The 14,359-nt window shown below is 39.3% G+C and overlaps 1 protein-coding gene across 1 annotated transcript in view; it reads right to left on the bottom strand.

Moving 5' to 3' along the window:
* The window catches only part of LOC111167556 (caspase-12-like), a 35,573-nt gene that overhangs the window by 15,121 nt on the left and 6,093 nt on the right, over nt 1-14,359 (bottom strand). The window contains 5 exon segments of the mRNA XM_089915478.1: nt 694-867; nt 1,261-1,352; nt 11,534-11,611; nt 11,781-11,843; nt 12,972-13,223. Of these exon segments, the coding sequence (XP_089771604.1) occupies nt 694-867; nt 1,261-1,352; nt 11,534-11,611; nt 11,781-11,843; nt 12,972-13,223 (659 nt within the window).

Here is a 14,359-nt window from a genome sequence, read left to right on the forward strand (position 1 = left end):
ATAGAACCTTACACTTAAGAAGATACTGGGAGATGGAGTATAATGAGGGGCAAGTGAGATGATATGTCTCCAATACGAGAGCTTTGCTTTCATCTGTTTTACATGTTGGAGTTCCTGTAAGTTTTTATTAAAAAAGAGAGAGACAGAGACAGAGGCAGAGACAGAGACAGAGAGAATTTTCTATTGACAAAAATTAGAAACACAACAAATTCCTTCATCTTGGAACAGCAGAAAGTTAGGTTTAAAATGGTTTGTCTAAAGCCCTCTGGGATTATTTTTGGCATGGCCAGAATAACAACATTTTCTTTATGTGTGTATGTGCAATTTTTTTCTACACACTTTTACATTTACACACATGATATTGAAATTGTAAAAGTCTCATAAGCTCTTTCTGTAGATATCAGTAACTTTCAGGGTCCAGAGCTTATGTCTCACTCAGGCTATCAAGTAATAGATGCCTCCCAGATTGAGAACTTTAGAAAGATCCCACATTTGGGGGGAAATACTGCTACATAGAGCTGATCTAAATATTTTCTATGAGACTGTGCACGGGAGGAGGCTGAAATTAAGGGAATCATATTCTGGAGCAAATATAATTTCTATAACATGCATTTTATTCTTACAGCTGCTAAGAAAGAAGTTCAAAACTGTTTAGGAGGGAAGGAAGCTTGTCCCACTCTCCTGGTCCATTACCAGAACTGTGAGATCCTCTTTTACAACCACTGAGTATCCAAGGTTTTCAAGCAAATCTTGCATTCCCTAAAGGTCAACATCAGAACCATATCGATTAGAAAGATAGTCAAATTCTTTGTTGCAGATGATGAGGGCCAGGCATGTCCAGACTTCATTCTCCATCACTGGATATAAATGCAATTAACAGACACAAAATGAGTTGCTCCAGACCTCCTAATTTTGCCTCCAAAGTTCATACAAAACAGCCCCTTTCAATTAAATAGTGGATGGCTGGAGAGCCTGGAAATGGAAATATATTCTCTTGAGGAAAGAGACAATACCTGAAATTGAAAACATATACTAGGTCTGAGTATACACTCTAGGAACTTGGCTTTGGTTGGGTGGTGGATAGGAGTTCAGAATGTGGTGGAAGAGACAGGAAATCAAATGTAAGAACCAGTTAATTAGATAAGATGATTAAATAACATCTTGTGCCTTTGGTCTGATCTTAGGACATTTGTAACAAGAACTAAAGTTGAGTGAGTCCCAGTATCTTGTTTAAATGGAAAATCTTCCAAAGCATATCACCTCATCTGTCTTTGTTGTCTTCAGTGTATGGAAATGATCAGGAGGACAAAGTTTTAACTTCCCATGTTGGGAAGCCTGTGTTTCCTGAGGAGCTAAAAGAGAAAAAATAGCTCATTAAACAGTAGCATCCACTGCCATGAAGTCATGCAGATCTTTTGACTGGCTTTCATTCTCCAGAAATGCTTACTGCCAGCCCACCACAAAGTTTAATATAATAAGAAAATCATTTCATATTTAAAATGACTAAAACACAAATCTTGAATACTCCCCCTTTTGCTTTCTGCTTCTTACTGAACCCACCATAAATTTCTGTTTTTGGTAGTGGTCATAACTTTGATTGCTTTCTCAGACCCAACACACTAGACTCACATAAACATGATATCTAAGATTGGGAAGGAAGCCTAATGTTCATCTTGCCTAATAAGGTCATTATTCAGATATTTGAACTCTGCTGACTATATGCCTACTTTATTATTACCACTCTCTGAAATATCTCCACTAACAGGGTACTTACAACATTCTAAGGCATTTTTGAACAGTTCTGAGCATCATAAAGTGTGAACTTTCCAAGCACTAATATATATTTTCCACATTGGGAACATACAGAAAAAAACATTTAATTCCTCTTCCTGTAAAGCCCATGAATTCTCCCATGACTTCAATATATCTTTCCCTATGTTTCTATTTTTTTTATGTAAATGCCCCATATAAATAATTATTTTTATCTTAATTGTGTTTACAGTACTGTAAGCATAATTAAGACAGGGAAGATGTCTTTAATCTCTGTATTCCTAGTATCTAGAATGATACCTGGCACAGATTAAAAGTTAATGACTGCTTGTTAATGAAGAGTTATCTTCTCATACTTGAAAATAGCTACCAAGTATCCCCTGGTTCACATTTTCCCTTAGGCAACAAACATTCTATTCCTTCTAATATTTTTGCATAAGAATATCATTGATGGAGGTCAAGATGGCAGAGAAGTAGGAGAATGTGGATGGAGCTCATATCTCCCCACAAATACATCAAGAATACATCTACAAATGGAAAAATTCTCACAGAACATGGCTAAACACTAGCAGAGGGGGGCTCCCCTGGTGGCACAGTGGTTGAGAGTCCGCCTGCTGATGCAGGGGACACGGGTTCGTGCCCCGGTCCGGGAAGATCCCACATGCCGTGGAGCAGCTGGGACCGTGAGCCATGGCCACTGAGCCTGCGCGTCCGGAGCCTGTGCTCCACAACGGGAGAGGCCACAGCAGGGAGAGGCCAGTGTACTGCAAAATAATAAAATAAAATAAAACACTAGCAGAAGACCTCAGGCACCTAAAAGGACAAGAAAGATCCCTGCATAACTGGGTAAGATGAGGAAAGGAGAAGGGAAAAGGAAGAGGAGAGGAAGCAGGATGGGGACGGCACCCCTGGGTTGGGGAGCTGAAGGAGAGGAGAGGTTGCTGCATCCAGGGAAGCACCTCACCTGTGGGAAGATCAGTTGGGACAAAAGGGGAGCTTCTGAGGCTGTTGGAAGAGAGTGCAGCAACTGGTTTGTGGCAGGCAGGACAGAGTGAGACCTACACAGACAGTCTGTGCCACAGCCCTGCATGCCCCAGCCTGAGATGCGTGTCCACTGGTGTGCACAGGGCCTGGGTGTTGGAACATGGTGTATGGAGAGCAAACCCAGGGAAAGAACTGCTGTTGGCTGCAAGGAGATAGCTTAAGGGGACAGGAGTGAGGAAATCCACACCGAGGAATTCTTGTGGAGGAAACCTGGACTGCCGCAGAAGCAAAGTACCAAGGTTAAGTGACAAGGGGTGGAGATGCTATTGCAGTCTTTCTCCCCACATGTTGGCTGCTGCCTCCCCAGGCCAGCTCCCTCATGCCCAGGACCACTGCCTTACTGCATTCCCATAACCACCAGGGCTCTTGTGACCCTGGCCTCAGTGCTGCATCCAAGCTCCCTCCCCACTGGGGCAGACTCGTGTGCTCCAGGGAAGACTCAGGAGCAGACCTCTGTGGGTGGCCCACATGCAGAGGTGGGGCTGAAACCACAGCTGATCCCACAGGGGACATGTAACTAAGGAAGAAAAACTCAAATCTCTCCTCACAGCTGTGTGAAGATTCAATTGACACCCCCGTGACCAGCCTTGTAATCTCAGCACCTACAGAATGTCTGAATGGGCAACAAGTGCTCCCACAGCCAAGATGAACCTAGCTTTAGCATTTGTAGACTTTGTGGGCACATATACATAGGGTTTGGGCCAGGCTAGAGTCAGAGCTGTCCCCATAGCACCCACAGTAGGTCCAGATCCATGACTACTTGCAATCCTGGGACCTGAATTCAGTGGATCTATGCTGGAGGTCTGGTGAAAAACACATCTGAGAGATACCAGGGACAGTGGCTGGCATACCCACAGTTAAGGTGGGACTGAAAGCAGTGCCAACAGCAGTGTAACCTGAGAGCTCTCACAATGGGTGAAAGGTGACACAATACAGCACACCCATAGGTGAACAGCTCCAGAGGAGGAATACTCAATGGCTTCCTTCCCAGTAGGAGTACTGCAATCCTGCCTACCTCAAACCACAGATCAGAAACACAGCTAAGAAACAGATCTGGGGGCCTCTTTTCCAACAACTAGGGAGCATACCCCACCTCTGGCAAGGAAGTAGCAACCACAGGGCAAAGGGGAGGCCCTGCTCAATATCCAGTGCAAGCTCTGGACACTACAACATCAGTCACACCTCCTATAAAGGGAATAACAGCCATCATACAGTAAGGAAAGAGGTGGCAGACATCTATATTAAAAACAACCCTTGCACCAAAAAATATTAAACCCATGCAGGCTACACAGAGAGGTTCCACATAAAATAGCCCTCCAATACAGTCTGAGGGTCTGGCATTGGATGGAAGAAGCCACAGAGCATTTTAGTCTTGAAAGCCAGCAGGCTTGAGTGCAAGAGCTCCACAGTGCTGGGGGAAAAAGAGACTCCACTCTTGGAGGGACACAGCACAAAGGAGTACCTCCATAGGAACCCAGGTTACAACTACCTAGGGGTCTTAGAGGGTCTCCTGGGAAGGCAGATGTTAACTATCACTCACTGTGAGTGCAAGGAAACTGGTAGCAGAAGCCCCAGGGAATATTGAATGGAGATCTCCCAGAGGTCCAAATTTCAGCAGAAAGACCTGGTCCCATCCAACAAACTTTAGGCCCCAGAGCTGGAAAGTCTCATGCCAAACAACAACCAAGGTAGGAACATAGCTCCACCCATCAGAAGACATGCTGCCTAAAGTTGTACTGAGCTCACAACTGTCTCAAAACACACACCTAGACATGGCCCTGCCCATCAGAGGGACAAGACACAGGCCCATCTGTGAGAGGGCAGGCACCAGTCCCTTCCACAAGGAGGCCTACACAAGCCCCTGGACCAACATCACCCACTAGGGAGCAGACATCAGAAACAAGAGGAACTAAGATCCTGCAGCCTGTGGAAAGGGGACTGTAAACATAGAAAGTTAGATAAAATGAGATGACAGAGAAGTATGTCCCAGATAAAGAAACAAGATAAAACCCCACAAGAACAACTAAATGAAGAGAATATAGGCAATCTACCTGAAAAATAATTCAGAGTAATGATATTAAAGATGGTCCAAAACCTCAGAAAAAGAGTTGAGGCATAGATTGAGAAAACACAAGAAATATTTAACAAGGAACTAGTAGATTTAAAGAACAGAGATGCACAATACAATACATGAAATGAAAAATACACTAGAAGGAATAAAGAGCAGAACAACTTAGGCAGAAGAATGAATAGATGAGCTGGAAGACAGAGTGGTGGAAATCACTGCCAAGAACAGAATAAAGAAAAAAGAATGAAAAGAAATGGGGACAGTCTCGGAGACCTCTGGGACAATATTAAATGCACCAAAATTTGCATTATAGGGGTCTCAAAGGAGAAGAAAAAGAGAAAGGGCCTGAGAAAATATTTGAAGAGATTGTAGATGAAAACTTCCCTAACATGAGAAAGGAAACACTCACTGAAGTCCAGGAAGTGCAGAGAATCCCATACAGGATAATAAACCCAAGGAGGAACACAGCAAGACACATATTAATCAAACTGATAAAAATTAAAGACAAACAAAAATATTAAAAGCAACAAGGGAAAAGCAACAAATAATATACAAGGGAATCCCCATAAGGTTATCAGCTGATTTTTCAGCAGAAACTCTGCAGGCCAGAAAGGAGTGGCACGATATATTTCAAGCAATGAAAGGGAAAAACCTACAACCAAGAATATTCTAACCAGTAGGTCTCTCATTCAGATTCGTTGGAGAAATCAAAGGCTTTACAGACAAGCAAAAGCTAAAAGAATTCAGCACTGTGAAGCAAGCTTTACAACAAACGCTAAAGGAACTTCTCTAGGCAAGAAAGAGACCAGCAACATAAAACAATCTTGTACGTATATAGAGTACTAAATCAAAACCTCAAGGGAACAACAAACCCCAAAACTACAATAGATATATACATAAAAAAGAAAAATCAACACAAACACAACACTAAAGATGGTCATCAAACCATAAGAGAAGAGAACATAAGAGGAAGGAAAAAAAAAAAAGACCTACAAAAACAAACCCAAAGCAATTAAGAAAATGGCAATAGGAACATACATATCAATAATTACCTTAAATGTAAATGGATTAAATGTTCCATCTCAAAGACATAGACTGGCTGAATGCATATAAAAACAAGACCCATATATATATATATATATACACTGTCTACAAGAGACCCCACTTCACACCTAGGGACACATACAGATTGAAAGTGAGGGTACGGAAAAAGGCATTCCACGTAAATGGAAATTAAAAAAAAGTTGGGGTAGCAATATTTATAGATTTTAAAATAAAGACAAAAGAGGACAAAAGACAAAGAGGACACTACATAATGATCAAGGGATCAATCCATGAAGAAATTATAACAATTGTAAATATATATGCACCCAACAGAGAAGCGCCTCAGTATGTAAGGTAAATGCTAACAGCCATGAAAGGGGAAAATGACAGCAATGCAATAATAGTGGGTGACTTTGGGCTTCCCTGGTGGCACAGTGGTTGCAGGTCCGCCTGCTGATGCAGGGTACACGGGTTTGTGACCTGGTCCAGGAAGATCCCACATGCCATGGAGTGGCTGGGCCCGTGAGCCATGGCTGCTGAGCCTGCGTGTCTGGAGCCTGTGCTCCGCAACAGGAGAGGCCACAACAGTAAGAGGCCTGCATGCCGCAAAAAATAAAAATAAATAAAAAATAAATAGTGGGTGACTTTAATACCCCAATTACACCAAAGGACAGATCTTCCAGACAGAAAATTAGTAAGGAAACACAGAGTTAAATGACATATTAGACCAGATAAACTTAACTGATATCGATAGGTAATTCCATCTAAAAGCAGCAGAATACACTTTTGTCTCAAATGCACATGGAACATTCCCCACAACAGATTATATCCTGGGCCACAAATCAAGCCTCAGTAAATTTAAGAAAATTGAAATCATATCAAGCATCTTTTCTAAACACAACAGAAATCAATTACATGAAAAAAAAAAAACTGTAAAGAACCCAAACACATGGAGCCTAAACAGTATGTTACTAAACAACCAATGAATCACTGAAGAAATCAAAGTGGAAATTAAAAAATACCTAGAGGCAAATGACAACAACAACAATAATGATGATCCAAAACTTATTGGACACAGAAAAGCAGTTCTAAGAGGGAAATTTATAGCAATACAATCTTAGCTGTGGAAACAAGAAAAATCTTAAGTAAACAACTTAACCCTGCACTGAAAGCAACTAGAGAAAGAAGAACAAACAAAACCTAAAGTTAGTAGGAAATAAATCATAAATATCAGAGCAGAAATAAATGAAATAGAGATGAAGAAAATAATAGCAAAGATCAATGAAACTAATATCTGGTTCAATTTTTAACAGAACTGATAGATTTTAGCCTGACTCATCAAGAAAAAAATGGAGAGGACCCAAATCAATAAAAGTAGAAATGAAAAAAGAGAGGTTACAATGGACACCAGAGAAATACAGAGGATTATATGAGACTACTAAAAGCAACCTTATACCAATAAATGGATAGCCTCGAAGAAATGGGCAAATTCTTAGAAAGATACAAGACTGAACCAAACTGAACAAGAAAAAAATAGAAAATATGAACAGACCAATCACAAGTACTGAAATTGAAACTGTGATTAAAGAACTTCCAACAAACAAATGTCCAGGACTAGATGGCTTCACAGGTGAATTGTATGAAACATTTAGAGAAGAGTTAACACCTATCCTCTTTAAACTATTCCAAAAAAAAATCACAGAGAAAGGAACATTCCCAAGCTCATTCTCCAAGGCCACCATCATCGTGATTCCAAAACCAGCCAAACATATCACAAAAAAAGAAAATTATAGGCCAATATCACTCATGAATATAGATGCAAAAATCCCCAATGAAACACTAGCAAACTGAATCCAACAACACATTAAAAGAATCATACACCATGTTTGAGTGGGGTTTATCCCAGGGATGCAAGAATTCTTCAACATATATAAGTCAATCAATGTGATACACCACATTAACAAACTGAAGAATAAAAACCATAAGATCATCTCAGTACATGCAGGAAAATCTTCTGACAATATTCAACACCCATTTATGATAAAAACTCTCCAGAAAGTGGGCATAGAGGGAACCTACCTCAAAATAATAAAAGCCATATACCAGAAACCCACAGCAAACATCATTCCCAATGGTGAAAAACCAAAAGCATTTCCTCTAAGATCAAGAAGAAGACAAGGATGTCCACTCTTGCCACTACTATTCAACATATATTTGGAAGTCCTAGCTACAGCAATCAGAAAAGAAAAAGGAAAAAAAAGGAATACAAATTGGAAAAGAGGAAGTAAACTGTCACTGTTTGCAAATGACATGATACTATACATAGAAAATCCTAAAGATGCTACCAGAAAACTACTAGAGCTCATCAATGAATTTGGTAAAGTTTCAGGACACAAAATTAATGCACAGAAATCACATTCCTATACACTAACAATGAAAGATCAGAAAAGGAAATTAAGGTAACGATCCCATTTACCATCGAATCAAAAAGAATAAAATACCTAAGAATAAACATACCTAAGGAAGCAAGAGAACTGTACTCAGAAAACTATAAGATACTGATGAAACAAATACAAAAAACAAAGAACCTTCTGTTCTTTCCTTCCTACTAAAAAGAAAGATATGGGGCTTCCCTGGTGGCGCAGTGGTTGAGAGTCCGCCTGTTGATGCAGGGGACACGGGTTTGTGCCCTGGTCCGGGAAGATCCCACATGCCGCGGAGCGGCTAGGCCCGTGAGCCATGGCCGCTGAGCCTGCGCGTCTGGAGCCTGTGCTCCGCAGCGGGAGAGGCCACAACAGTGAGAGGCCCGCATACCGCAAAAAAAAAAAAAAAAAAGAAAGATATGCTCTTCCTCTGATCTAAGCGTGATACCACTCCTTATGAGTCCCTTTCCCTCTCACACACAGGAACTTTACTCAAGCATTTATTCAGCCCTATCTTCTAGAGCATCAATTTCTACCTCTCTCCCTTCTATGCTATCCCCGTTGGCATATTAGAATCTTAATTTATCTTTTAAAAACACATTTCCTTGACTCTGTTTCCCCTCCATCTATTGTACCATTTCTCTGCTCCACTTCTCAGCACAGTCGTTAAAGGCATTGTCTATTTTCACTATTTTCAACTCTGATTTTTTTTTCTTGTATGCATAAAATGGCTATTATCCTCACAACTTAAGCAAAATACCTGTTATCAAGGTTACCACTGACTATTTGTTGCTTTCTTAGCATTTAACATGGTTGAACACATCTTTCTTGAAAAATGCTCTCTAGGCTTCTGTGATCCTACATTTTCCAGCTACTCTTTCAAAATCTGTCTGTTCATTGCTAACTTTTCCTCTTCTGCCAAACTTCCCAAAGTGGGATTATTCTGTATTAGAGTCTCTGTTATTCTCTATCAACATCTCTCCCTAGGTGACCTCTTCTAGGTGGTACCAACATCTCTCTGTGAATTCCTCAGTTGTACATCACCTGTTTATTCAACATTTTCTCTTGGATGTAACATGTTTTAAACTAAACTTACAAAGAAGGACTTCTGATACCGTCTTCTTCTACAAATAGGTTTCTCCCAAGTTTTCTCTAAACCACAAATTTTCTCTCTCTCAGGAATTGATATCTTTCACCCAGTTGCCAAGCCCAAAACTTAGAATCATTTTTTTTTCTATTTTTTTTATTGGGGTATAGTTGCTTTACAATGTTGTGCTGGTTTCTGCTGTACAGTGAAGTGAATCAGCTGTATGTATACATATATCTCCTCTGTTTTGGATTTCCTTCCCATTTAGGTCACCACAGAGCATTGAGTAGAGTTCCCTATGCTATACACCAGGTTTTCATTAGTTATCTATTTTATACATATTAGTATGAAATACATACAGGTTAGTGTATATATGTCAATCCCAATTTCCCAATTCATCTCACCTCCCTCTTTCCCCCCTTGATGCCCATAAATTTTTTCTCTACATCTGTGTCTCTATTTCTGCTTTGCAAACAGGTTCATCTGTACCATTTTTCTAGATTCCACATACATGCATTAATATACCATATTTGCTTTTCTCTTTCTGACCTACTTCACTCTGTATGACAGCCTCTAGGTCTATTCATGTCTCTACAAATACTTCATTTCTTTCATTAGCCCAATCCATCTGTAGCTTCTGTTGATTCTATCTCCAAAATAGATCCCAAATATAACCACTTGTTATCATCTCTATTACTGCAACCCCAGCTTAAAAGCTATTATCTCTTAACTGAAACACTTAAATAGCTTACAAGTAGATTTTCTATTCTATGTTTATCACTCCTCTGCTCAAAAAATTCTAAAGGCTTTGCATTGCAAATAAAATCCGAATTGTTTTTCATTCTCTCAGAGGCCCCACATACTGTGGCCGTCCCAGTGTATCTGACAGCTCCTGCACCCATATGCCCCTCATTTCCTACTCCCCAGCCAGACCAGCCTTCTCTATTACCCTTTTGCATGACAAGACCTTTCCTGACTCACAGCTCTTGTTCTTGTTTCCTCTTTCCATGGAATGTTTTTGCCTTAAAGTTTGGCACAATTCCCTTCCTATTGTTCAGTTATATACTGAAATATAATCTCAAAAGGGTTCTCATAACTGTTCACCCTGACTCATGTGTACCACTACCCTCAACAACAATATTGCTTTCTATGGCCTAATCCTCTTTCTTGTGTACATCCCCTGAAATTATACTGTTTATTTTTTGAGAGTTTACTATATATCTGCCCTCACTACACTGTATGAAAACAGTAACTTTATCTTGCTCACTGTTATAAACACAGTAATTAAAGTAGCATACTGTAGATTTTCAATTAGTATATGAATATATAATGTATGAATGGATATAACAATGAATAAAGATGACAAAGGTTTTATTCCTTTTGTAAGTTTTTCTGTAACTTTTGAAAATATAGTACTCAGAAGACAATACTATCATTACCCTTTTTATGGATGCTATGGCTCTTTAATGTGGCCCAATAATTCATCAGATTCTTTGGTGACCACATAGTATGTGTGACTCATGCTGTTTTTTTTAATGTGTTTTTCTTAATCACATCCTTATTCTGTTTTGTGCAGTTGGTAGTTGCCTATATCTTTGATGTTTTATGAATCCTTTCAAAGATGTGATCAACTCCATTTAAAAATGTGAGTCTCAGAAACGTTGGTTATACCAGCAAATATGGTTAATCAGTGATAGTGATGGGCTCAGTGTTACAGATTTCTTGGGTTTTACTTCAGTTTTCTTTCCACTACACCATAAGGAGTTTCTTTATCTGTCTTTGCTCTAATAATGTCATTATGTGTCCATGATATTACCTATCATAGTTAGAACAGATACCTGGGACAATCTAGCATTCTTCTCAGTTTCATAATCTTCACTTTCAACTTCTACATTCTTAGGAGAATTGAATATCAGGGATGTAAATGCTAACCTTACTTTTAAGGGACTTTGTTAGGTGCAGAGGAGAGAAATAAGCCAGATTTTCTGAGCCTCAGTTCAGTGGTCTTTCCACTATAATGTAGGGACGTTGTACAGCTGCCTTATCCCAAGTAATGAATGAGGGTTCCCATGAGCCACTGGGTTTGGGGGCAGTTACCTGTTGGAGGGAGAGCCAATGCCTGGGCTGATTCAACTTTTTCCTCATCTCTACTTTTTTCACTTTCATCTTCAGATTCTGAGGTGGAATGAAAAAATTTAAGGATCAGTGCTCTATTCTGAAGGTTATTTCCAAAGATGAAAACTGACTGAAAACATATAATTTCTAGGCTTTTAAGGAAATACTTTCTAACTGCACTAGAGTTCTAAGAGTTTTCACTTGAGATGTGAAATTTGGAGTCAGTTACCTGTCAAAGAAGAAGATGATTCAGTGCTCTCAGATTCATCATTCTCAGTTTCCAGATGAGATCCTGAAATAATAGTAAAATAAAATTTGTTAGCAGAACTAAGTTTATAGAACCTATACACTTCAAACTCTTTCCCTTTCACTGACTAGGAAATGACTATGCTCAGCATGGGGCTGACTACTCTGTGGAGCATGGAGATTTGCCCCATTCTCTAAGTTCCAGGTTTGTTTTAGAAAACTGTAACTTTGTGCCAAATGAAAGAGGAGGCAGATTTTCTCTGAAACAAAAAAGAGCTCATTATCTTCCTCTTCTGTAATTCAAGGAATATTCAAATTCATTAATCAAGGTTTTCTGAAATAGCACTTTTCATTATGAGGAAGAAAAATACATTGTTATACAAAAGTTAGCCTTTCAACAATAGCAAAATAGTCTCAGAGGGTGTTCCAAGAATTGGGGATATACTGATGTATAATTTTACTCTGAACTAGGGGTCAGCAAACTATGGCCCACTGTCCAAATTCAGCCTGACACCTGTTTTTGTAAATAAAGTTTTATTGGAACACATCCACACTTATTTTGTACTTACTTTCTATCGCTGATTCTATACTACAACAGCAGACTTGAGTAATTATTACGGAAACCATATGGTCCGAAAAGCTTGAAATATTTAATCTCTGGCTCATCAAAGAAAAAGTGTGCCAATACATGCTCTAGAGAGAAGAACACGTCTATGTTCCTCAAACTTTCAATTTCCCATTGTCTTCCTTTAACAAGGAGAAATACAGGTTCTCAGAGATTTTTTCCTTGGGTAATCCACAGCTAAGAATAAGATGGTGGATTTTGTTCTACTGATCATTCTATATCTGGGAATGACTCTAAAGGCCACAGTGTATGGCCAGAGTAGCACAGATTAATTAAAGACTATCATTTAATTTAATACAACACCAGCACCATTTATTCCTTTAACAAATATTTACTCATCACCTAATCTGCGTCAGACTGGGGATGATGGAAGAGGGACTGGGTAGATCAGGGCATTTTGTGGCAGTAAATAAGATAGACAGTCAGGCAAAGAAGGTGCTAGAAATGTGAATAGTATATTATCCACTTGCAAAAAGAAATACAAAGACAAAAACTGCATGAGGATAATAGATAAAGAACAAGTTACTAGCCCTTTACTGAGATACTCACTTAAACTCAGTTGTTTCTTGGGGTTGAAGAAATGGTCCTTAAATATTTTGCCTGCCATTTGCATCTTCTCAATGAGATCATCAACCAGGTCTCCAGTCCTGTTCACAATGTGGTCCACTTCTTCCCCTAATCTTTGTAACTCACCCCTATTTAACACTTTATTTTCCATCAAATCATCAAAAATACCATCAAGCACGTTCCTGGACATTAACTTCACCATGTTGACCGGATCTTCTTTTGGTAGTCTCTTCTCTGTGAGAATGATAGGATTTTAGATACAGAGAGGAGCTTAGATATCTTATTCCAGGCCAGTGGTTCTCGATTTTAAAAAGAATCTCCTGAAAAAGCTTGATAAGCAGAGCTTTTTGCACTCCATTCCCAGAAATTCTTTTTTGATAGATCAGGGTGGAGCCCATGAATTTACATTACTAACAATTTCTGAGGTGGTGCCAAAGCTGCTAGTCTGAGGACCACACTTAGACTAATACTTATGGATGTTCAATTCTCTAATTTTTTTTTTTTGGATGGGGAAACTGAGGTCCAGAGAAGTGAAGCAACTTCACTGTAAGTCAGTGAGAGTTGACTGACTCAGTTTAGTCTTTGTATCACCGATGATGCCTTCACTTCCTGTCATTTTTATCAATACCTAATTTAAAAACACATTATATTCAATATGTATAGCAGTAAAACATATTACACCTGTAAAAGAATGCAATTTTATTTCCATGGGCAGGGCTGACAGGGCAACTTTCTGTGCAGAGATTGAGAGCACAAACTGTATCTGGTTTGCTCACTGTTATAAACTAAAATTCACACAGAGAGCAGAAATATGGAGGAAACTCAAGTTGCTCTGCATTTTACTGCATGGCCTTTCACTGTGACAAGGTAACATTTAGGTGAGAACTCTGGGTCAAGTCCAGAAGTCCAAAGAAGAGCCTAAAATCAACAAGAAAGATTTAAGAACATAGGTCCAGATTTTCTAAATTTTCCATTTTTCCAAGAAGTTGTAATGTATTGTCTAAAACACTTTGTTAGCATACTCATTACTGTGCCCCAAGCTTCCATCCCTTACAGTCTCAGAGTAAAATAGTTGTGTCTTGTGTGTGCCCCCTTCATTGCTCCTTCTCCTCTCACCCGTTCCTTCCTCCTGAGCTCTTTCTCCCCACAAAACATAGCCATAATGGAATATTACTCAGCCATAAAAAGAAACGAAATTGAGCTATTTGTAATGAGGTGGATACACCTAGAGTCTGTCATACAGAGTGAAGTAAGTCAGAAAGAGAAAGACAAATACCGTATGCTAACGCATATATATGGAATCTAAGAAAAATAATTGTCATGAAGAACCTAGGGGTAAGACAGGAATAAAGACACAGACCTACTAGAGA

Source organism: Delphinapterus leucas, chromosome 7 (assembly GCF_059928025.1).
Source record: "Delphinapterus leucas isolate spDelLeu-1000000601 "Yukka" chromosome 7, BTC_Dleu_Yukka2, whole genome shotgun sequence".
NCBI lineage: Eukaryota > Metazoa > Chordata > Mammalia > Artiodactyla > Monodontidae > Delphinapterus > Delphinapterus leucas.